Source organism: Channa argus, chromosome 5 (genome assembly GCF_033026475.1).
Source record: "Channa argus isolate prfri chromosome 5, Channa argus male v1.0, whole genome shotgun sequence".
Classification (NCBI taxonomy): Eukaryota; Metazoa; Chordata; class Actinopteri; order Anabantiformes; family Channidae; genus Channa; species Channa argus.
Genome location: NC_090201.1, coordinates 24,366,867 through 24,390,901, shown reverse-complemented (window position 1 = coordinate 24,390,901; position 24,035 = coordinate 24,366,867). Strand labels below are relative to the sequence as shown.

The 24,035-nt window shown below is 38.4% G+C and overlaps 1 protein-coding gene across 8 annotated transcripts in view; it reads right to left on the bottom strand.

Annotated features, from left to right (window-relative positions):
- Positions 1-23,914, bottom strand: part of nisch (nischarin) — a 28,399-nt gene extending 4,485 nt beyond the window's left edge. For 4 of the 8 annotated variants that reach the window (XM_067504822.1, XM_067504824.1, XM_067504826.1 and 1 more), the window contains exons 1-23: positions 23,678-23,906; positions 22,469-22,552; positions 22,150-22,332; positions 21,329-21,377; positions 20,899-21,062; positions 20,713-20,808; positions 18,581-18,676; positions 18,341-18,493; positions 17,069-17,137; positions 16,723-16,908; positions 16,159-16,287; positions 15,883-15,996; positions 13,358-13,517; positions 11,874-11,992; positions 11,058-11,173; positions 10,060-10,326; positions 7,854-8,143; positions 6,385-6,596; positions 4,162-4,604; positions 3,862-4,046; positions 3,647-3,710; positions 1,248-1,386; positions 486-636 (exon numbers count right to left, since the gene is read on the bottom strand). In XM_067504822.1, coding sequence (XP_067360923.1) covers positions 486-636; positions 1,248-1,386; positions 3,647-3,710; positions 3,862-4,046; positions 4,162-4,604; positions 6,385-6,596; positions 7,854-8,143; positions 10,060-10,326; positions 11,058-11,173; positions 11,874-11,992; positions 13,358-13,517; positions 15,883-15,996; positions 16,159-16,287; positions 16,723-16,908; positions 17,069-17,137; positions 18,341-18,493; positions 18,581-18,676; positions 20,713-20,808; positions 20,899-21,062; positions 21,329-21,377; positions 22,150-22,332; positions 22,469-22,552; positions 23,678-23,758 — 3,550 coding nt within the window. In that variant the 5' untranslated portion in view covers positions 23,759-23,906. Of the gene's footprint in view, positions 1-485; positions 637-1,247; positions 1,387-3,646; positions 3,711-3,861; positions 4,047-4,161; positions 4,605-6,384; positions 6,597-7,853; positions 8,144-10,059; positions 10,327-11,057; positions 11,174-11,873; positions 11,993-13,357; positions 13,518-15,615; positions 15,702-15,882; positions 15,997-16,158; positions 16,288-16,722; positions 16,909-17,068; positions 17,138-18,340; positions 18,494-18,580; positions 18,677-20,712; positions 20,809-20,898; positions 21,063-21,328; positions 21,378-22,149; positions 22,333-22,468; positions 22,553-23,677 lie in introns of those variants that run through there. The other 4 variants (XM_067504823.1, XM_067504828.1, XM_067504829.1 and 1 more) reach the window with 4 other exon arrangements.
- Positions 23,915-24,035: the final 121 nt, after the last annotated feature.

Genomic DNA, 24,035 nt, shown 5'->3' with positions numbered 1-24,035 from the left:
AGCAAACACTTATAATAAATTTACATGAACATGGCCAATAATTTTAAGACTTTCACATTTAAGATTTATTAAGGTTTTTAAAACTTTATAACCTAAAAGTATTACTGAGCTTCTCACTTTAAGAATTTAACCATTTACCTTTCACACTAAGAAATACATTTATTAATGTAATTTATAAAAATTTAATTGTGAAATTGTGTTACTTCCTCTTCATTTAGCAACACTTCCACTTTTATTGTCAGATTACCTAATCAGGAAGCAGATATACAAGAGCTGCCAATTTAGGGTATATTCGGGCATCATGTGCCAACTTAGATATTTGCACATATGTATCAGGACTCATATGTGTAATGTGTTCACAAGTAGGCAAGCATTTTAATATGATTATGTATTATTTAAGCTTGAATAGCAATGGATAGAAAATGAGTACAAAATTAACCCTGAGCTAAGCTGTTTACTGAACCAGTCACATGTATTCATTGTACCTGAGTTATGACAATCTGTGGATGCAGAGTCTTCCAGCAGGAAGTAAATTGCATCCGTGGAAAGCAGCAAACAGCAAGTGAGTTCAACCTCTGGAGATTTGTAGAGAACCACAGACAGCCACAAGACCTGTCTCACCTCCTCTGCTGCAGACTGAACACACGCAAAAAGACAGTTCATTTCAACTGCAAAATGTCTTCGGACATAAGAAGAGACTGAAGAACTTTCCTGACAGTAAAGTGCCTGAATTTCTTACTGAAGATATTAATCAAAGTGATCATATTTATATTTCTTGAGATAATCTCTCTGGGTCACAGTCTGAGTCTAATATCAACATTGCATTTTAAAGAAATGGTCAGCAACAACTATTTTGACAATTTAAAAAAGGTCTGTGCTTATCTACAGAGCACACACACACACACACACACACACACACACACACACACACACACACACGTTAATTAAACATTTAAGCCAGTTTCCAAGCAAAGATTCTCAGATTCCAGCAATTTATTTGCTGGTTTTTGTAACACAAATTTTGATCTGCTTATTTTGACTGCAGCCATTGTCAGATCTGGATAGTTCAGCTCTAGATATGAAAACAGGGTTTAAAAAATACAAATTTGGCCACCTGAGCATACAATAGAAAAGCATCCTTCAGCAGCTTTTCCACTGCATAGTACCACCTGGTTATCATACTGGCACAGCATAAAGCTGTGGTGTGGTGGTCTGTGTGTGTCTATGGCTGTGTGTGTGTTTCCTACCAGTGCTATAAATCTCTGGAAATATGTTAGAAGCTGCTGTCCTCCAAGTCCAGCCAAGAGTTTCAGTCCTGGAGAGAGACTTGGGATGAGATGAGGAGATGGCTGGTTCTCCTCCATCTGGAGATCAGAGGAGGGCCTGCTTAGGAGGAGAAGGGATATGGAATGATGAGAAATCAAAAAAATATAATAAACAATATATAACATATAAACAACCAATAAACAACAGTGATAATTTTCCATTTAAATTTTTCATGTTGATTGCAGAACTGCTGTGGAAAAGGTGAGGACTTGCTAATCCTGGGACCTCAAAAAGGATCATGATTCATTATTTTATGGGTGCATCCAATTTTAAACAGCATCAACTCCAAAAAAAAAGAAGAAGTTTTTGGTAAACAAGGTAATAAGGGGTTGGATTTTTATCTAATTACAGTTAGTGAAATTAGTCAAAGGAATTTATGTTTTTAACAAAGATTGAATTAATCTTTCAAATATAGAAACTGTTACTTATGGGGCAGCAGCAGAAAAATGTTTGATAAAAATACTAAGTCAGTCTACTAGCGCCCCATTTTATGAAGGTTACAATATTGAGTTTGTCTCACAATAAATTCATATACTGTCTCACCTTAATGACTATTCTGAAGGCTGCAGTCTTGTTGTGTTATAAATAACACAAGTTTCTGTTATTTATTTTGCACATTTATATGAATCTTAGAAAGCAATAGAAGAACATCTCTGTTTAACACAATACGGTTCAACAGCAGCATCCATTTTACTAGAAAATAAAGTTCAAACTAAAAACTGGACAACGTCACAGTCACGAAGGAGGATTTGCTGCAGGACTGTTGGATTACAATGATTTACAGCACTTTTAGCTGTAGATGTTCCTAATGAACTGACAGCTGATTGAAATGCATTTATATCTGCAACAGCAAGAAGACATACACACAATAGCTTAAATTAAAATTTACATAAAATAAATATCAATCACTGGGTAAAGTTTAAAGAGAATAAGGATGCAGTCCTCTTTTACTTGTGTATGTAGCCTACTCCTAGCAGAGGGAAGGGCTGGTTTCCCAAGTGGAAAGGCCAGCAGAACCTCCTCAGTCTTATCGCAGTCAACCTACGGTCAGTTAGGAACCAGTCCGATTGTTGACTTTCACACTCGAATTTACCCAGGCACATGCATTTTCACACTTTTAAGCCTAAAATTCTACTCACATCAATGAAAAGCTTGCACTGTAAAGCTCTACTTCAAGTAGCAAACACTTAAATTTACATGAACATGGCCAATAGTTGTAAGACGTTCATATTTAAGATTTCTTGAGGTTTTTAAAACTAAAACCTAAAAGTATTATTGAGCTTCTCACTTTAAGAATTTAACCATTTACCTTTCACACTAAGAAATACATTTATTAGTGTAATTTATAATAATTTATTAGAGAAATTGTGTTACTTCTTCTTCATTTAGCAACATTTCCGGTTCTATTTGTCAGATTACCTAATCAGGAAGCAGATATGCAAGTTTAGGAGATATGCCAATTTAGGGTAATTTCGGGCATCATGTGCCAACTTAGATATTTGCACATATGTATCAGGACTCATATGTGTAATGTGTTCACAAGTAGGCAAGCATTTTAATATGATAAGCTACTTCTGTTTTTTTGAACAGCTTTCAGACAATAATATTTCTTCCCATCATCGCCACCCAATGGATGTAAATCGGTGTTACATACACTACTCAATGAGGCGAATAAGGATAAACAGCCAAAATAGCATCCGCATGGTTACAATGCGTTAAGGAAGTGTTAAGGATCGTGGGGACCCTGATTAAACAGTTGCTATAAATGCCAGTCAAAAGATGTGAGTAGAGTACCATCATCCTACTGAGCTTGTGAAACAGTTTTGATAAGAATCCTTTAAACTGCAGAGCTCTGAGTAAGATAGACTATCCTGAACTATCCAGTGCAAAATTTAACTTGTCATTGTTTTCAGATGGATGAATTCCATGTTCCACCGCTGTTTTTAAAAGAACATATCTTTGGACTTTTATCATCACCCAATGAAGAGCTGATACTGCTGTATCTCTCATACGTTAAAATCAGATAAAGATCACAAACATTCTAAACTGAACAGCTTCAGTGATTTCCATTTGCTTTTTCTCATGGCTTTCTAAATAAATAGATAAGCATTTTGTACTTTCACTGAAAAAAAAAGTGCCCTGGTATCATTAGTACATAGTGTTTATAGTTTTAGTACAGCGTAAAACTGGAACACATTGTATGGTCCTAAGCAAACTATAACCTTGATTTCAACAGCTCACAAGAACTAAAACAATTCTGCAGTTGTGAGAAGAGACTGCAATCTAGATTACATTGAAAGGAAGGGCATTAAAGGTCTACCTGCTGGAGCTGTGTAATCCCTTAGGATTTGTACAGCAGCACTGGTCTCTGGATGTGTAATGACCTAAGAAGACAAGAAGAAGGTGATGATAAATAAGGACAGACTGACAGGGGAGAGAGCTTGAAGGGTCAAACTTGATGACATTTTTAATAAATAAGATCAGAGGAAAATTCTCTTTTTGGTGTCAGTGTATAAACAGGTAGCTGGTCTTGACCTTGTGTATGTTGTCCTTGGTGTGGACAGGGCCCACACGGTCGGGGGAGAGCCACCATCTTCAACCCCTCCAGAGAGGCTCTCTGCTTAATCAGCTCCCCCAGAAAAATGCTTCGGTCCTTTGCTAGAGGGAAGAGCAGCAGCAGGCCTTGAGTCCCCAGCAACAGCTCCACAGCGTGACAAATTCTAGACACAAAATGATGGTTATAATACAGATGACAAGATTTAGAAACATGAAACACAACAAACAAAAAGATACGGTCAGGTTTGACCCTGCATTCAGCAATCACAGCCTCTGTACCTGTTGTGGTGTTTTGCATTGGGGCAGTAAGTGCCGCTGGTTATGTCCCCGATTCTGTCCCCGACCTGAGAAGTGCTCTGCCGGGGGTGAAGCACCACTGATCCAATGGGCACATGGACTAGCCTGCACCAGGAGGAGTGCTGAAGATCAGCATCCTTCCTTAGTCTTTCTGACAGCTCTCTGAAGTCTATTTTCAGCAACCAGAGGTGTCGATGGGTGAGGAAGACGAGAGATGGGAGGCTGGGTTCTTCTTTATGGGTTAAGATGTCCATCAAGAGGGGGAGGATGTCCAGGGCAGAGGTGGACGAGGAGGTGGAGAGGAGGTAAGCAGGGTACCCTCCCTGGGCTCCTTGACTCTCCTCTAGCTCCCAGGGGTTAATGAGTGAGCGGGGGAGGAGCTGAGGAGTGTTGGGGGTGGCTGGGTGAGTCCGAGGATCTGCTGTCTGTAAAAATAAGTAAGAAGGTTTGAGCTGTTCAAGTGCCCAGTCAATGACAACTCTCCAGTGGGATTTGTGCTTCATAATTGTCTAGATAGGTGTGATGTTTAGTGTTCATGTACAACCCTAATTAGACAAAGTTGGGACAATTTGTAAAACGTAAAAAAACAAACAGAATGCACTGATTTGCCAATCTTATTAGCCAGTGTTTAATAGGACATGTACATAAACAATAGAACATAAATAACACATCAGATGTTGAAACTGAGACATTTTACCATTTCATAGAAAATATGAGCTCATTTTGAATTTGATGGCGGCAACACATTTCAAAAAAGTTGGAACAGCGGCAACAAAAGTCTGTAAAAGGGATCAATGGCTTTCGTCTTGTCCTTTCAGTGGTCGCCACAGTCAAACGTGTTCCGTATATAAGCCCTTCCTGCTGCAACCCTCCCATTTTTATCAGAGCTCAAGACCAGCACCAAGGTGGCCCTTGGCAACAGGTCTGTAACATGACTGGGTATAAAAGGAGCTTTTCAGAGACGCAGAGCTTCTCTAATGTAAAGATTGACAGAGGTTCACCAATCTGAAACAAACTGCATCTAAAAATTTTGTAACAATATCAGAAAATGTTCCTCAATCTAAAATTGTGAAGACTTTAAAAAGATTCAGAGAATCAGTAGGAATCTCTGTGCGCAAGGGACAAGGTCAAAAGGTAAAAACTGGATGCACATGATCTTCGGGCCCTCAGTTGGCACTGCATTAAAAACAGGCATGATTCTCTACTGGACTTCACTGTGTGGGCTCAAGAAAGAATCCACAAAAATGTTCTGAGGCTTGTTATCATTGATGGTATGGGGCTGCATTAGTGCCTATTGGTGTGGGCAGCTTACACATTATGTACTGCTGAGCTTTTAGAGCAACCTATGCTCCCATCCGGACCTTATCTCTTTCAGGAAATGCCATGCATATTTCAGCAAGACAATACTAAACCACATACTGCGTCAATCACAACAGCACGGTTTCACAACAGCAGAGTCTGGGTGCTGAACTGGCCTGACCTCCCTACTTCACCAATGTTTACAGACAGTTGAGCTAATATAATAATGAGCTAATATTTTACGTGAAATGATAAAACGTCTCAGTTTCAACATCTGATATATTATTTATGTTCTATCTGGAATAGAATATGGGTTGATAAGATTTACAAATCATTGCATTCTCTTTTTATTTACGTTTTACACCAATCTTGAGCTGAATATTTTAACAGTTTTTTTAATTTTAAGGCATTGCTGAATCTCTTTAAATATCCAACAGAAGAAGAGCTCTATTTACACTAAATCAAGTTCAAACTAAAACTGTACAACACCACATTTAATGGAGGAGGATTTGCTGGAGTTGGATTACACAGATTTACAGCCCTTTAAGCTGTAGATGTCCCTAATAAACGGACATCTGATTGAAATTCACAAAACACGCTGCTCAGAAATAACAAATCTTTGACCACAATCAATATGCATTTACATGCAGAACTTCACTTGAGTCTGAGTCATGCAGTAATATACTAGGATCTTTGCCTTAAAAGGGAGTTATGTTTCCACATAATTACATGTAACTTAAAGCTTTGTTTGAATCACTTACTGACTGAAATATCACTAGAAATCCCCTTTAAATTTTCAAACAATAAGCGCCCAACTGTAGTGCTTTCTGCTGGGGAATTTTTATTATATATTCTAAGAGAGTTTCATTTAAACTGCTGAAAACTATTGACTGTCGTTCCTCTGACCTGGATCAAAGTTGTCAGCTCAGTCCTGGTCTGCTGGAGCTCCTCAGCCTCAGAGAAGATGTACCAGTGTGTAAGACCACACTGGAGCTCGAAGGCAAGACAAGAGTATGGAAGCTCAGCTCGGGAGGAGAGTGCCAGCTGTGAGTAAGGCAGCAGGACGTTTATCTGCAGGCTTGACAGCACCTCTTCCACAGGCGGACTCTGCTCCTGGTCTGAGAACAGGAGAGAAATCATTACTGCACAACAAATCAATCACACATCATGGAATTCAAGGAAGTTCATGGATGTCAGAAACCAAAAGATTTTTTAATTTCTAAAAGAAAAGCATCAACTTTTCTTACTTACTGATTGTACAAATAGAACTTTTGACATATTTACAAGAAAAAAAATATGAATGCATTATTAGGACAGATTAATTCCCAGTCAGTAAACTATCCAATTATTTACAACGTAATGAAGAAAAATCTGGATATTAGGATGTTTTCTTCTCAGTTTAGTTTACTCAGACATCATTTTAAGTTTATTACTAGTTTTTAACTGGTAACGCAGATTTTTACTGGTCACCTAGATAAATGTTTGCCCTGCCGTTGATGTTATTTATGATTGGACTTAATTATTAAATTAGTAGAGATAGTAAATTTGAACAATTGATTCTTTTCTGCATCCTGCCATCAGTTTTATTTGGTAAAATATCCGTTATTCACATATAACTTTGAGTCCTTTGACAAACCTCATTCACATTTTCAATTATTATATATTTTGTGTATATTGTTTATATTTTGTGCTACCAATAATATACATTAAACCAAACCCCTCTTAACTATAAGGTATTATGGTTTCTGACAAAAATGTGGAAACCGTTTTAGATTATTTATGTACACATAAAAGTTTGCTCTTTTCACTTTCTGAACATGAAAATATGATTGACATGTGATTTTGCACTGGGTGTACAACCTAAAAAACCCAGTTGTTATGTCCGTGTTCAGTGCCTTTGTTAAGGTTTATCCTACACTTAAAAAGGAAGAAAGTACTAGAATTTCTGTAACAACTTATCAAGCCTATTTCACTTCCTGATACTAAAGTTCTGCATCTGTTTGTCTGGTCAATTTGTTTGTCTGGTAAAACACAGAATGTTGAAAACCATGGGTGTTTAGGAAAAGATACAAGTTTATTAGTTAAGGTTAGAGCACCAGAAAATAAAATGGTCTTTTGCCATCTGGACACAAACAGATGCCTGTCTAATGAAGCAGAAATAGTGAACTGAATTACTACCGCTTCTAGAATATGAAGAAGTTATAAACGGCAAAGTTACCCAGCTGATAAAAATTAGGAAGGCTTCTTGTATTAATAAAATCAAACCAAAACTAGGAGCAAACAGCTGATACACACAAATCTAATAACCAAGAGCCATTACCACATTTCCCAAATTTGTGTGCATGTGGCGTTATAAAAGTTTACGGCATTCTTACTTGTGTCCTGATTGTTCCATGTAAACTCATCCGACAGGTACAGTAAGGCCAAAACTCGGTCCATCAGCACCAGACACGCCTCCTTCTGCTCCACCTCTTCATTTACCTGCAGGCAGTAGCACCACAGAACCCTGTTGACCTTCACCTCCTCATCCTCTTTACACAGCTCCCGCTGGTGGTCACCAGGCTCCTCTGTAGCAGGAGCAGTGAGAGACGTAGAGGACGAGCAGACTGACATGTCCACAGGGTCATCCAGACCCATCTCAAAGTATCCGTCCCTGGAGCCTGGACTAGAATAAGAGCATAAAACAGTGGAATCAGAATAAGAATGATCCCTTTGTAAATTAAATGACTAATTTCATACATTGATAAATATAAAACATCAGATGATTAACGGTCCTTCAATAAGATTTACACACTGATGACAATAATAATTATAACTAATAATTATAAATGTAAACAATCATTCTCTAAATGCTCTAACAGCTATGTTACAAGAGTCACAAAAAACCAGTTGGACTTTTAGTGGATCTCATAAACCCACTCAAAAGCCAAGGTAGTGGCAGACAAAGTTAGGATTCCCAGATACAGATTTAATGGCGCATGCTGAAAAATCCGAGCAAGAGGTGTCATATACAATAAAAACAGTACGGGCATAAAACTGATCCCTGTGGTACTCGACATGCAGAGGCATCAAGTCACACATGATCGTTTTTATCGCAACAGAGACAGTTCTATTAGTAAGATATGAAGAAAACCACCAAAGTACAGAGCCAGACAAACCAACAACCTGTTGGAAACAATGTCTAAAAATTTTACGGTCAACTGTATCAAACACCAAAGTTAGATCCAGTAAAACCAACACTGCACTGCACTGGCCTGAGTCTGCCACAATCAAAATGTAACTTGACACTTTGAGAAGGGCCGACTCTGATTGAAAATGCGGATAAGTGGAAAGTTGTTGGGCTACCACTTTTTCAAAATTTTTGGCCATGAAAGGCAATTTAGATATAGGCCTGTAGTTTATATGGTAAGAAAGATCCAGGCTTGGCTTTTTAAGACTGGGTTCATAACAAGTTCTTTAAAAAAAAAAAGGAAAGAAAAAAAGGAGGGGGTCGTGCCAGTACAAAGAGACAAATTTATCATATTTACTAGGACCAAGTGACAAGGACCAAGTGAATCAGTAACATTTAAAGGTAAAGTGGTCGGAACCATGCCAGCAGGGCTAGAAGGAGGTTCATTCTTTTTTAAATAAACCTTTAATGCCATGTAGGGCGACAGGAGAAAAGCAGGATCAAGGGTGGAGAGGAGAAACTCTAGTATAGCGCGAGGAAGGACAAATACTGTGCTTGTTGTCCTGCACTTTACTGAGAAATAAGTTTAAAAATCTGTTACAGTCAGCTGATGAGTATACAGGCACTTGTGGAGCTGAGGGTGAGACAGTATTTTTAATGGTATGAAACAGGATTTTTTGGGCTCATTCATAGCCGCATCATGTCCCGACGCGTTGATGGAGATCAGCTCAAGCTCGTCTGGACACCAGCTCGCGAGCCTCACTTTTTCGTCCTGCCACGGCCCTTAGTCAGCAGCAGGTACTCTGGCGATGTCAAGGAGCACACAAAAAGACGGGCGGGAAACGGGGTTTGTACCCGGTCCAGGTAACATAGTCCTCCATAAGCTCCTTGATGTTAAATAACGTGATCATACTTAATAGCAGCCGACACACAATTGTTAGCTGACAGGGCTAATACAGCAACATATAACATGAGAACAATCACAAGTGTGTGAGAAAGCAGAGAAGGAGCAACAGCAAAGCTGTACACAGGAGCCATCTAACCCCAACACATGTGAGGATCTGAGAAATGTTATGGCAATCACTGAAACCAAAGGAACTTCTGGAGTCTTCAGAAAGGGGTGAAATTTCAGATTCCAGCAGGAATCTGAGGAAATCGAAGCGGAGATGAACCTTCGGGAGTCTCAGAAAGCAGTGGAAACTGTTCAGGACTCAAAACCATAGTAAATCAGCATTTTTCCACAAATCCACAAAATCCCTCATAAGGGAATTTATGGGTTCTCCAAAAATACTATACATTTTGAGGAAAACCATGTGAATGTAAGTAAAGGGGACCCTATAAATGACTGGGATTCTATCCTGAAATTCAATGGAAATCTCAGAAATCAGTGAGATGGTTGTAGGCCAAAATACCTGGGACTCCCCAACTGTGTGCCCTCTACAGGAGCCTGGACGACTCTGAATTCAGACCTCTTCTCTTCCTCTCGCTCCTCTTCTCCCTTATTCTCTTCATTCTGCTGCTCCTTCAGCTTGGAGTTGAGACGTTGGGTGAGCTGCGTGATGAAGTCTTTGTTTGAGGAGGAGAGGGAGAGCAGGTAAGTAGGAAGCAGATGACACCAGGCTGTGCTGCAGGAGGAGCAACTGGATTCAATTGGTTGGACGGGAGAGGAGCAGAAACAACTGGAGAAGACAAAGAGAAACTAAATTCAGTGGTCCCACCAGCACATTTCACTTTCATAAACCTTTTTGCCATTATTTAAACAGTATCACAAGTGTCTCCGTAGCTGTATCAGTTTTAGCTTTAGTTAAACCCTCAAAAGTAGTAGCAGCAGCACATGTTCAACTCTGTACTGTTTAGGACCAGTTTGCAGTAGTGTTAGCTGGAATTTCTCAGGTTAAACTGTAACCATTTTGTCAGGATGTTACTTAAACTTTATTTATTTATGAAGTACAAACTACATATACCTGATCCTAACAATATACTTCATTCACCCAAGCTAACATCAGCCACACGCAAACATAGACTAACACCACAATAAAAGACAACAACAATTACTATTGGAACTATACTTTATTTATTCTTAATGAGAGAGTTAAAGCTGATAAATAATGTTTTAACTTCAACTTATTTTGGAGATAAAGTGCATGTTACTAGAATTCAGAAGTTGGGACATATCTTTACTCAGCCACCTGGACATTCTCTCTGCATCTATTGCTCCCAGTTTATCATTTTAACAGTTGTCAACATATTGGATAAGTGTTTCACATGAAAACCTTCCAGAGGCTCAAAGTGTTATGTTTCACTAATGGTAGCCTAAACCAGAAACCAAAAACAAAAGCTTTAAAGCTAAAAGTGACTAAAACTTTAGAGTCGTTTATTTATGATTGCAGCATTGCTTTTTGATACTCACCAGATACTTGTTGTAGTCGCCATTGTAGTAGTAGTAGTAGTAATAGTAGTAGTAGTAATACTTGTGGAAGCTCCAAAGTTTGTTTGTTCAGACAAACTGACAATAGGTTGGTGTTCCTGCAGACGAACAAGAACAGAACCAGCTCTCCATAAACAAACACTTAGATTCTGCCTCCACCTCATTTACAGTATAGTCCCACAGCTGAGTGAGTAGGTGATGCTTTAAGCCAAATGCTAACATTAGCACTCTAACATTGGCAGTGTGAACACGGTTTAAATTTAGATTTTCATTACCAGAGTCCAGCATGCGTGTGTGCCACCACTTAATGGTTGCGAATAAACCAGAAGATGATGAAAATGCAATTAGTTTTGCAGGCATTTGATCATACAATGAACTGTTAGAAGAACCATCACTCGCTGCTGCTGGCGGCTGACTTACAAGCTGACAGTGCAATTAGCTTGGCTAAAAAAAATTGCAGCTTTGTTACAAGCAAATCCACAGCTCAAAAACAGATCCTAAGAACAAGTTCTGATGTATAGATTTCAGATTTTTCTGTCTTTGAAGAAATCATTTAAAGACTTTAAGCTTGACATCTTATTCTAAATCTACATTTACTGTTATACAGTGCAGGATTCTTTATTGAGGGTTATTGTTTAAGGGTTCAAAATTATACTCCTAAACCTGAATTAATCCTTTTATTTTGGATCATTTGTTGTCTTATTTTACAGGAGGCCTCCAAAACTGTCTGTCTCTTCCTAAATCATATCCTACTGGCTGCCAGGCTAACAGGCCTTGTGTTTCAGGTGTGTGTCTGACCTGGGAGGGGTCAGCAGAAAGGATGTGGGCATTTGGGTTAAAGCTTGCAGGGGGTTGTGCAGAGTCCATTGGAGGGAGAACACTGGGGGGAACTGCGACTTCTTCTCTGCTCGTCACTTCTGAAACAGGACACCAAATGGTAGAGTAGTAGAAATAGACAATCTCAACACTCAAGTAAAAAAGTGCATTTCATCATCATTACTCAAGTTCAAAAGTACAATTTTTTTAAATTTAAAGTACTAAATTATTCCACTAAGAAATTCATTTTAAATCCTACTTATCTGATCTGTTCATAACATGAAGGTACAAATCAATTCTAGACTTATTAGATAAACCATTAAAAAGGTAAAATAAATTATTAATAAAAGATTAATTAAACATTTGTTTAGAGTTTATACACCGTATGCAGCTTGCACTATCCAACAGCAAGCAGTTTATTAGAGTCAAAGTTCATAAAAGGGTTAGGGTAACTATTACATGTGTTAACAGGGAATGCATGACCTGCAGTAACCTGGTAATTGTAACTCTGTGTTAACACTAAAGTATTTCATGCCTGGAGAATCAGGTCCAAACATTTCACAGGTGCAGCACATAAAGAGATCGCCCGTGTCACATCCTCACACACTAAAAGTACTTTGCTTAATTTACACAAGAGGTAGCGGTGTGGTGCATGTATGCAGGAAGGCGCAACATGACACAAGAAGTATGCTGCAGATATCAAGCATTTGGTTTACAGTACTTGAAAGCAGAGCCAGTCAAACATTAGAAAGGGAATCAACTCATGTCAATTGACAACTCATTTGCTGTCTATTCTTTGGACAATTTGCTGCTCAATGTACAACATGGTTTCAATGACACATTACAGAGTGTAAAGTCTGTTTAATGTCCAGGCCACTTGACTAGGACATTCCTCAGACAGAGCTCCTCAGGGTATGATCTAGATATGTTTAGGGTTGCAGTGAATGTCTGAAAACAGCTTTATTTTGGCCTTTCTGCGAAACTTTGTGTTTTGGTTTTTGTCAGATTATGTGCAGATTGGTTTTAAATGGGAGCAGAGATTGCTCCATGTAATGACATCTCCTTTCATCCAGCCAATTCACTCTACACCTTTCCCTGTCTGCAGATTAGAAACCTGGTTATACTATGTATATGACAGAGAAATCAGTGTTTTTTCAGCAGAAATCTATGGTAGCACATCGGGTTTCTCTAACCCCTACCTCAATTATAGAAGCCAGGTTTCTTGTTTATATGATATAAATCAGCTTCTGGAGACAATTGTACACAGCACTTAACTGGTGATAAATATAACCACCGGTTGCAGGCCCCCAGAAATGCTGTCAACTGCTGTTGTGGAAATCCATTTCACATTCCAGAAAAGGTACAGTACAAAGAAACGGGGTCTCTCTAGTGGGTACTTTACAGCAGAAATAACAACCACCACCATGCTCCCGGAAATCTGCACAGCCTTATACATATATGATTACCTTGGCTGGGGTAGGCAGGCTGCTGGCCTTGACAGGGAGAAGAGGAAGAGGGAGAGACAGCAGGAGGAACAGCAGCAGAGGAGGAGGAAGAAGGGGAGGGGGGAGATGAGGAGGAGAGGTGAGGAGATGCAGCAGCACACAGCCTGGTCTCCTCACTGATCTGACGAGAGGACAGAGAGGAGGAAGCCTTCAGAGAGCTGCAGTCACCCACATCATCAACCAGATCACATCTTTAAACCTGCAGTAGCTCCATCAGCAGCAGAGTAAAAGTCAGTTGACAGTTTAAAAAAAAAAAAAGAACAGATGTGCTCTTTTTTTATGAAAGCAAAACCAAATCTTGTTGTTTACTAGTATTGTCAAGTATTTCTTTTACTGTACAGTCACAAGTATGACGATGTGGGAAAATATGTAAACCAATCTGTGATGTTCAAGAGCTTAAACTGTGAGGCTTTAGTCATTCAGGTGAGGATTGGTCAGGGCATGACATAATTATCCAATAGGATGATTTGTAGGTCTATTTCTTAGAAAATGTGTTTACTACTTTTCATGTTCATCTTTTAACATCCCGTAGAAATTGGGGAGGGTTGCGTCAGGAAGGGCAACCGGCGTAAAAACTTTGCCAAATCAACATGCGGACAATGATCCGCTGTGGTGACCCTGAACTCACGGGATAAACCAAACGGACAAAAAATAAAAATAGAAATTCAACATCATGTTGATTCAAAGTGATGAATCAGCGTGATGTTGAATAAATCAGGAAGAAAAACAAAACAAAAACAAATCTATGTGCAGGCCTTGTGCTTGAACTTAAGAGTTTCCAGGGCTATTGGCACCAGTGCAGATCCTATGAGGCTAATGTTCTTCTTCACTCGGTTCTGATTGGAATATATGGTCTGTGGTTTCCTCCTGCAGAGTGACCTTGTAAAAGATTTGTGTTTAGGAGATATAAAACTGGCCACAATGACAAAGGCCACTTGCTATTCTTCAAAACATGGGACCAATGTCGCAAGCGCGCGCCTGCCATACACCCACATGGTTCAATACTGAATCCAACCCCTCACATCCAATTATCTAGAAATAAGGCTGAGCCCTGTCCACCACATCAACTACCAGGTGGTGCTTCCTCACCCTCTATCCTCCTGTATTTAGTCAATTCTTACCTGTGCCCATATTCACCATTTAATATGAACATATTTTTTTTTGCAGGTACCTGAACCAGTGCAAGACTCTGCTTCAAAATAAAGCCACTTTCTGCTCATAAGCATTTTTGGTGCTAAGGTTACATGTGCTGCATGAGAGGGGAAAACACATTTTGAAACTAAACAGATTTAGTCATAGAAAATCACAGATCAGGTTAGATTTGTGCTTTTATGTGAGAATATGACAATGGCAACCTTCCCCCCCCCTTTTTTTTGGTCCGGGCTCGGCAACAAATGGGCCTTATTTTGATATCAACTCTGCAGCTGATGTGCACAATCTCTGCGATATATATAAAAAATTAAATAAAAGTTCAACTTATTACAACTACAGCAGGATTAATTTAATTAAAGTTAGATGGGTAATAAAATAGGTTGCTGTAGTAACTGTGTCTTTGTACCTTTGATAGATAGAGATAAAGATAAAGTGGCATCACAAAAGTGTAAGACCACAATCTGATCTGATATTTAAACATTAACCTGTGAATACTGGGAACACAAGAAGTTATAAGTTATAAAGTGAAAAAACAAAAAACACAATCTGATTTGGAACTAAAATCATATTTAAGCAAATGTGTGGCACTGACCAGGAGACCTCCTTTATACAACAGATCAGATGTCACTACGTTTTATTAACTGAAGATAAGACAAATAAGGCAAAAGCTAAAATTTTCTAAATATTGCCAGGTTTACACAAAAATATCAGATACTTATGGACGCCACTGTACATATGTGTTAGTAATTTAATTGATGGTAGGATGCCATTAGTGACTACTAACTGCTGGATTTTCTGATGTAGTGATTTCTGCTTAGAATAAACTTTAGAGCAATAACACCACTACAGCAGTTTTCAGGGTTGATCTAAGAACTATGATCTAAGAACTATGACTACTATAGAGTAAGGTGAAGAAGAATCAGTCCTTCTAGGATTTCTTGGATGTTTTTCTGATTGTTGCAGCTTTACAATGCCTGATTTCTTGAAAGCTTTTAACAAACAAAATGTAATGAACGTTGTCATGATGATTTAAATTGCAAGATCACGCAGAATTCACATTTTCTGACCATTGCGAATTCCTGGAGGTACTGAATAAGGTAATCTTCAACTCAACAGTTTGAGGCCAAGATTGTTGTTCCTTGATTGAGTTCCTCTGATAAAGATAAAGTTTAATCTGGTAAAAATTATTTTATGCACCATAAACAAGACATTTAGAAAACATTTCTACACTATTTAATAGTTTAAAATAAACAAACTGTCAAATGTATCTGACATAAACACTGACAAACCATATAAACTGGTCCCCTGCTATATGACTCAGAATGACAGTGTACCTTCTTGTCACTGCTGCTCATTCTGTCTTTGGCTTCTTTGGCCTTCTGAATAGCTTTTAACACTTCCACTGTGTCCAGCTCCTTCTCTGTCGTCACTGTACAGTCCAGACAAACCTGAAGCAGAAACAACAGCAGTAAACAAACTTCTGTCAACACATACATAACTTCTGTCAACACATACATAACTTCTGTCAACACATACATAACTCATTAGATAGATAGAATAACTAGGATAGAAAGAAATATTAAAACCGTGTGGTGGTTTTAGTGGTGTACCTCTGCTGCACGGTCTCCAAACTGGGCCAGGACTTTAGTTCTATAGTCTGGGATGATGCACATGGGATTACTGGATAGGTTGAGTTTCTCCAGACAGGGCAGAGACCCGATGTTCCTAATTTCCTCCAACTAGAAAAAAAAAAAATGCACAAGTCATAAAGAACCCAAGTCAACCTCCACTGATACATTCAGGAACTTCACCAAGGCCATGTTTTCCTAGTGTTATATGGATCATATATTGAATCAATACATTAAATGACTAAAGCCAGAGTACACCTACATAGCTCTAACCTAACAGCCACAAAAGTATTTTATGTACACAGAAAACATGGCTCATCTGCTGCCCATTAGATGCAGAAACAAATTCCAGCAGAGGGCAGCAAAAGTTTAGTCTTTTGTCATTTCTTCTGGAGAATATACACATTCATGGGATAAGCCGAAAGGAGACCAAAAAAAAAAAAGTGTGTAAATTGTCCAGGAAATGTATCATTGAGACAATTACAATACAGCATTAAAGCTAGATTTTCTGTGTATTCGACCACAGGACAATCCTTAGGGGGCTACCTGGGCCAGCTGGTTGTGGCTGAGGTCCAGGTTGACTAGGGAGTAGAGCTTGGTGAGGCCAGTCAGTCGATCCAGCTGGTTGCCAGCCAGGCTCAGGGTTTTGATGTTGCCCAGACGAGTGTGAGCCGCTTCCAGGACATGCAGACTGTTATAGGACAGATCTACATGGACCAAGTTGTACAAGTGCTGCAACCACATAACAACTAGTTTAATACTGGAGTGCAGTGACAAACATTGTTACTCTGATGAAAAAGCAGATAAACAGAGTAAAATGATCAGAGACACAGAGAGGAGGAAAAACATGTTTCGTGAGGATGGTTGTGTCTTCCATCATGCTGCTACATACCTGGAGGTTTTCCACAGATGACAGCTGATTGTAGCTCAGATCTAGAAACTCAACCTTCCGAATCAGTTTCTACAGAGCAAAGAAAACATTTTAGCATAAAGGAAATGATGACAATGTGTTTTTTTCAGTATTCACATACTGTATCACATTTAGATATATACATTTTTAGCCTTGTGTGAAGACAGTGGATGTACTTAAAGACAGTGGGCTTCTCTATGCATCCCTTTAGGTACAGTCTTTATCAAATTACAATATTTAAGAATCTTCAAAACTTACTAATCAAGTATAAAAAAAAAACCTGAAATCCTCTGATTGGTTCCTCACTCAAAAGCCTTTAAAAAAGTGATCATCTCAGCACTGCAGGGAGTGATGTTCTGTGAGTCTGACAGATGCATGGAGAGCACAATACCTTTTTCAGCATATTTCTACTAAAAATTATTCAAAATTAGTCTACTTCTGTATCTATTTGGAAGGAATAGGACAAAAGACTACAAATAAAATATTTTAAAAAGTTCTAAAAAAATGTAACATAATTAGCCAATTATTAAGTAGTATAACAGTGTACAATGTGAAGACCAGTTAGATGGAATGTGAAAGAAGTGCATGGATTAAATGCAACAAATGAATTTATTTAAGAGTAAGAGGTGTAATTCAATGTACAACATACAGAGTCTGGTTTGAAGTCATAGAGTTCAACTGTTTATAAGGGCAAGCACTTTTGAAAAGAAGCAGTCCCTGCATGGAGACTTTCATAGAGAATATTTTTGTTTTTTCTGAAGGAGGATGTTCAAAAGAGTGTTCAAGGTTGAATGTGCTGGATTTACAACTCAAGCTAGACACCAACTTATCTCCTGGCCCACAACTACTTTTTTGTTACAAGTTAAGAAGAAAAAATGTTTAATGTTAAGTTACAGTTTTTCAAGAAAACCAAAATTAAATCTTTTTAAAGTTTTACAAACCCTTACATTTTTTACTATTTTTCAAGGCCTAAAAGCAAATGGAATTCCTACTTTTGCCTTGCATTTATATTTAAATTTGTTAATTTTTTTTAGTAATTAGTCCACACAGTTTGCAAGGTGAAATCTGTGGAATGGGGGGTTACTTATAATTGTTATATTGTTTCACTAAATACAGAGAAAAATTAATTAATAATGATTTTTTTTTTAAAAAGCATTTGCAATGTTGCAGTGAGTCAAACATTTCATAATAGTGACTCATACACAGTGCTATTAATTAATCTCTCCGTTTAAGTTTGGTGGGTGTGTGCCTCACCACTGAGCTGTCAATGGTACTGATGCAGTTGTGGCTCATGTCCAGGGTGGTCAGGTTTCTCCACACAGGGATAATGGCAGTGACAGGACAGCCAGACTCTGCGCCCTCTGGTTCCCACTGTGAGAACTCACTGGCCTCTGGAACCAAAATCGACTAGTGGATGAAGTAAAAATCATAATACACACATTAGCATACAACACGCAATACACAGCCTAACAATGCATTTGATAAAAAGTTTACCATCATAGTTTCTGTGGTGCGGTGGATACTCATAGTTGCTAGACTTGACCTCATAGATGACAATCCTTGAATCTGCTGAGAGCTGCACTCACTAATCTGAAGACAGAGAGAAACAGGTTATGTTCCTTTGCAAATTTTGAAAGATTTTAAGTTAATTTCCAGACGGTTAAAACAAAACCTGTCAACAGTGACAGTGTTTTTGAAATATAGAGTCAAGAATATAGCTAAGCATTATTTGATGTTTCCAAAGCCCCTTCACATATTAGCTCCAGAGACTGCCTGAAGACATTTCGCACATGTAACACACAACTGGAGATTATTTGATTCAGATGTGTTTTCAATGTAGTGACTCTTGATTTCACAGAGGAGTCAGCACATACAGAAGGCACAACATGATAGCAAAGCGTATGCTGCCAGAAACAGTGGGTCAAAAATTTAAAAATAGAAATTAAATAAATCTTCCTAACTATTCGGGACAGAACAACATACTCCATCCAAACACCAGACATTTGCATTCTCACAGACACCACCTGCAGGTAAAGCCCAAAGGAGATCAGGATTCCAAAATATGTGAAAGAGGCTCGAGACTACTGTATTCCTAGACTCCCCCTCACTCTTTTTTCTTCATTGTTGAGTTTCTTAAATGATGAGAAACATCAGCTGTGCTCCTGTGCAGCAACAATTCTGTTTCATCAGCCTATCAGAGCCTATTTTCCTTTTTCTCCACCTCAGCCAAGAGGAAACCAATGGTCTGCTTTTCCCCCCACTCGGTTTCTCTATGACCACTTTGTCTGACACTACTCAGGCTTGAAAAGAGATTTCTGGAAGACTACTATAAATGGACAACAGCCCTAAACTAAACATAGAAGGTGACATTCTGCTCCAGTAAGAGATAATTTAACATGACTGCTAAAGTAGATTATCCTGCTTATTAATAAAATAAAACCAAATACTTTTAATATACAAGTATTGATTACTCATTTTTTCCGGCAAAAACACTTGAGAGAAGGTGCTGCGGCATTCAAAATCTTATAAATGTAATAAACCTTAATGGTTTCTAAATTGGCATGGCAACATTTTGTGTTTAGTTTGTATTCTTCCTTTGAACAAAATTTGAACAAAAAAAGGGAGCAAAAGAAGAAAATCCGATCTTCTAACTTCACATGCTTTTTCAGAAAGAAGATGACGTCTCTCTGTCTGTCTGTGAAGAGAATACACATTTTTGCAGACACTGGCCCATCCTATGGGAGCAACCTCTCTCTGAACTGAAGTGTCAGGCACAGTGATGTGGTGTCCAGCCATTGTGACTATGCAAGAGTAAATAAATATCAAGCATTCTTATTTATTTTAAGTTGATAAGGCCGCATAACTGAAGAGCTCTGCAGTGGTAGAGCATGAGAGATCAAATAAAGGAAGGGCAGATCAGAGAGTGGACCGATTTAGATTTTATGACTAATGCTAGCTTAAAATTGCACATTGTAGCTTTGTGATTCATGGATAAAGTGTATGCTGAACCGGGGGGGGTGATCAGCACAGATTACAGATCAATTAAAATCTGTTACACCACTACAGTGAAGTGCAGATCAGTGTGAGCATCAGAATAAGAACTTTACAATGAAACAAGTCAAACAACACTTGTAAAATTTACCACATGTATGTTTTCAGCTATCAAACCCTGATTTGCAAGCCAAAGGGCACAAAATGAAATATGTTAAAATACTAGAAATATTTCATAACTCTTGGCACGTGAATAGAACTAAATGAAGTGTTGCTGGTGTAGGAGCTGCCAGCATCATTTTGCAAGTATGTGCAAATTAAAGACTGCGTTTACGTTAAATAACCTGGTTACGGTATATCGGCGTATACATTCAGTAAGAGTAAACCGATTTCTCCTCCATTCATTCTCAGCTGCTTGGTTGGAGAATGCCAATTAGAAACCTGTTTAGGAGTATACATGGCAGAGTAATTTCCCTGCCAGAAATCTACCTGGGGAAACCAGAATAAATGGTGAATTAATGTCAGCAGTTTTTAATGAATAGAAAAATTAGGTGTTAACAGTAATCTAAATCAGACATTGAGCACATGCACTCCAACATGCAAATTTACGAGTTTTTTTTAGGACTGACAGTTACCTCTACTTGCAGCAGTGACTTGAAAAAGGACAGGTCAAAGGGAAGACTGCATTCCTGGATATTACTGGTTCCTACGGAACCTCTGGTACCAGAGATCTGACCAAAACAGACAAAAGCAGTGAGAAAATTCACTCTTTGTTGCTGAAACAACAGGGTGTCGAAATGAGTCCAATAAAGACGTTTAACCTTGAGGTATCGTAGCCGGCAGGTGAAGTCGAGGATGTGTCCCAAGTCAGTTTTTGCATCCCCATTACAGCATGTTTGTTTGCCCAGACGGAGCTGCTGGGAGATGGAGTAAAGCTGCAGTGGATGCAGACAAAACACCTCCCCAGCCTGCAGTAATTGTTCTCCTACAGCACACAAACAAACAAACATGAAGAGGTCTCATACTGCTAACTTTGCAAGTCTTCTTTATGCAACTATAAGATCTTAAAGTACCCAACATGATTTTTGTTGTGATTTGAAATGACTATAATTAAACACAGAATTTAACACTTGGTGTTTGATAAATAACTGTGGGATAAAGCAGGGATAAAGTCAATGCATAGGACTCAACGGAATGAATTGTATTAATCAATAACAAAATACTAGAGAGAAGTCCATAAAATAAGCCAACCTTTATGGAACAAATCCTCAGCCAGAGAAGCTGTGATGCCATTGATCTCCTGAAAGCAATAAACAGGCTGTTAAAACCTGGATTCACATAATAACAATAATAACAACAACAACAAAATGGTAAATCCTCTGCATCTACTCGTCAGTCCTTTCCAGGGCATCGCTGGATGATGCTGTTGGTATTGCTGCAACCTAAAATGCCTAATTTCATGACAGTTTTAATAGAAAGAATTTTAATTAATGTTGCAATTTTTAAATTATTTTTTTAAAATGGAAGGTCACACAGAATTTATAGGGAGCAGGTTGAATTATTATTGCAAGCGCAAATCCCTAAAGAGACTCTTCAGGCTTACGTAGCAGACCACTTCAAAAAGGTTTAGCCTGTAGACTATTAAATAATATTATTTTGTCATTCATGGTGCCTTCCTCAAAACATTTTTTTCAAAACACTGTTTTTGCACATCCACAATTCAAACTTCTGTTTGTTTTTTTGAATAAGTTACATCGCAGGTTTTAACAAGTTTTTTTTTTAAATCACCTGTTTATTCTGCAGAGTCATGAAGACTCAGACAATACTGGACTTATGTTCTACCACCATCATCGTCACTTTTTTCACCCAGCCTGAACTACTGCCAACACTGGCCTGGAACTGTGCTCCACAACCTCGCAGAGAGAAATTCCAAGCAGCTCTGTTTCCCAATCAATACCCCAAAATGCTAAAATTATAAATTTGAGTGTAATTACAAATTATACTTTGAGTGTTATGTGAGCGTACTATCAAGGCAATAGCATACACAGCGTTTTTGCAGTAGGGCTACTCACATAGAGGTGAAAGTGCAGGAAGCAGGCAAGAGGAGTCGGTGTGGCCTGTGGGAATTGCTGCAGTAGCATCTGTAGATAGAGCTCCAGCTCCTTCTGTCGCCGCTCTACCAGACTCTTTGAGTTCTTCCCCAAAATCTTCTTTGGAGGAAGTAGCCGTTTGTCAACTTTTTTCTCTACGGTCAGCTGGCGGGAAAATTAAATCAAACATCATTTAACATGACTAAGCTTTCATGGGAATGCTAACTAATCTGTTTTAATATAGTGTGCCTCTCTTAGATGGTGTAAAAGGGCCTCCAGCTGGCCAGATCTGGTCTCTTACCCTTTCATGGAGTTCATGGAAGTCACTGTAGCGATGCTTTACAGTCCATTTGTGCTCGCCATCTGTCACTTCAATGATGTAAACCTGAAACACCACAGCAAGACACGCTGTCATTTCCACTTCACTGAATTAAAACTTGAACCATTTCTTTGGCAACTGCTAAAGATGGCCAAAAGATGCAACTAAAAGCTCTGTATGTGATCTAGTGCTAAGACTTTTCTCAAACTGTGCAGCTGATGTCATGCATCACTCACCATTTTACTGAAATTAGTTAATATTAGTAAAACTGTATCATTTATTATTTAATATTTTTACTTTTACTGCCTATACTTTTTCTCAGTACTATGAGACCAAGATCAAAGGGTAACCTTCAATCTCAGCTTAGTAAATTAGAAGGCCAGTGTTTTTGATCAATTTTGTAACAGTAATAAGCTGTATGTGCAGAATTTGACAGCTTTGCTTGTTTCATAAGCTGGAAGATTGGCACATACAATATGCAAACATACAGTGCAAACATAAAGTTCATGTTGAAGTATGAAACATGATGATGTAAGCAGTTAAGTTAAACATGTAGATATTGCACATTTTTAAAAGTGCGCAACTTTTTAGTGAAGAGAGTAAACTGTTTTTAACATTATGGGACAGTTCAATACAGAGCAAATTTAGTTTTATATTTTTAAGGCATGATTGTACAGGGCCTTGAACATAGTAGTGAGGCCAACGGTGTGGATTATTATCAATCACATGGGAAGTCGTAGTTTCAATTTCTTTTATGATTACATTTTTTTAATTAAAATTAAGAACGCAGCTGTTCCTAGCTGCAAATTCAATTCAATTGACTTAGCTTAACATCGAGGAAGGACATGAAAATTAGAGAAGCTGTGGGACTTCGGCTTTAAATGTCATCTCTGTAAGCTTTTGAGAAACGCGGCAAACATTATAACTGTGTGTGACAGCTTAGGAAACACAGCAGTTAGCCTAGCAGTTAGCAAATCGGTTCTGTCGTCAGTTGTACTCCAGCCTCAGGAGGACAAACAAATAACGGCTGGCGTAAAAAGGTATAAAAGCGGATATACTTTGTATTAAGTGAAATGTTGGTGAGTTTTAAATAAAAAAAAAAACCAGACTTGAAGCTACAGTGTCTTGCTAAAAGCTAACGTTGAGCTAATGTATGTAGGCTAGACAAGCACGGACGTAACGTTAGCTTACCGTGTAGTTTTCCACCAGCTCTGACCCAATAACACACACTTTTCTCTCCAAAACCTCCTCTGGGAAAGGGGCGGCCTCCATCGTAACAATAAAGCAAAGAACGATATTGTGTTGTCAAGTAAAAACTACTCTTATTTAAAACAGCTTTAAAGGATTTCGGCGTTTGTTCTTAGCCAACCTTGTCTGACGCCATGTTTGTTATGATGCCGATGAAGCGGCGAGCTGTTTCAAAAAAACTTTATTTATAGTTCTGCCTTTACAATGATTTTAATGTTTCTTACGATCTGCTCAAGTCAAATATTTGTTAAACATAAGAACAATATTTGACCAGTCATTTTAAATAATCAGTCTACTTGTC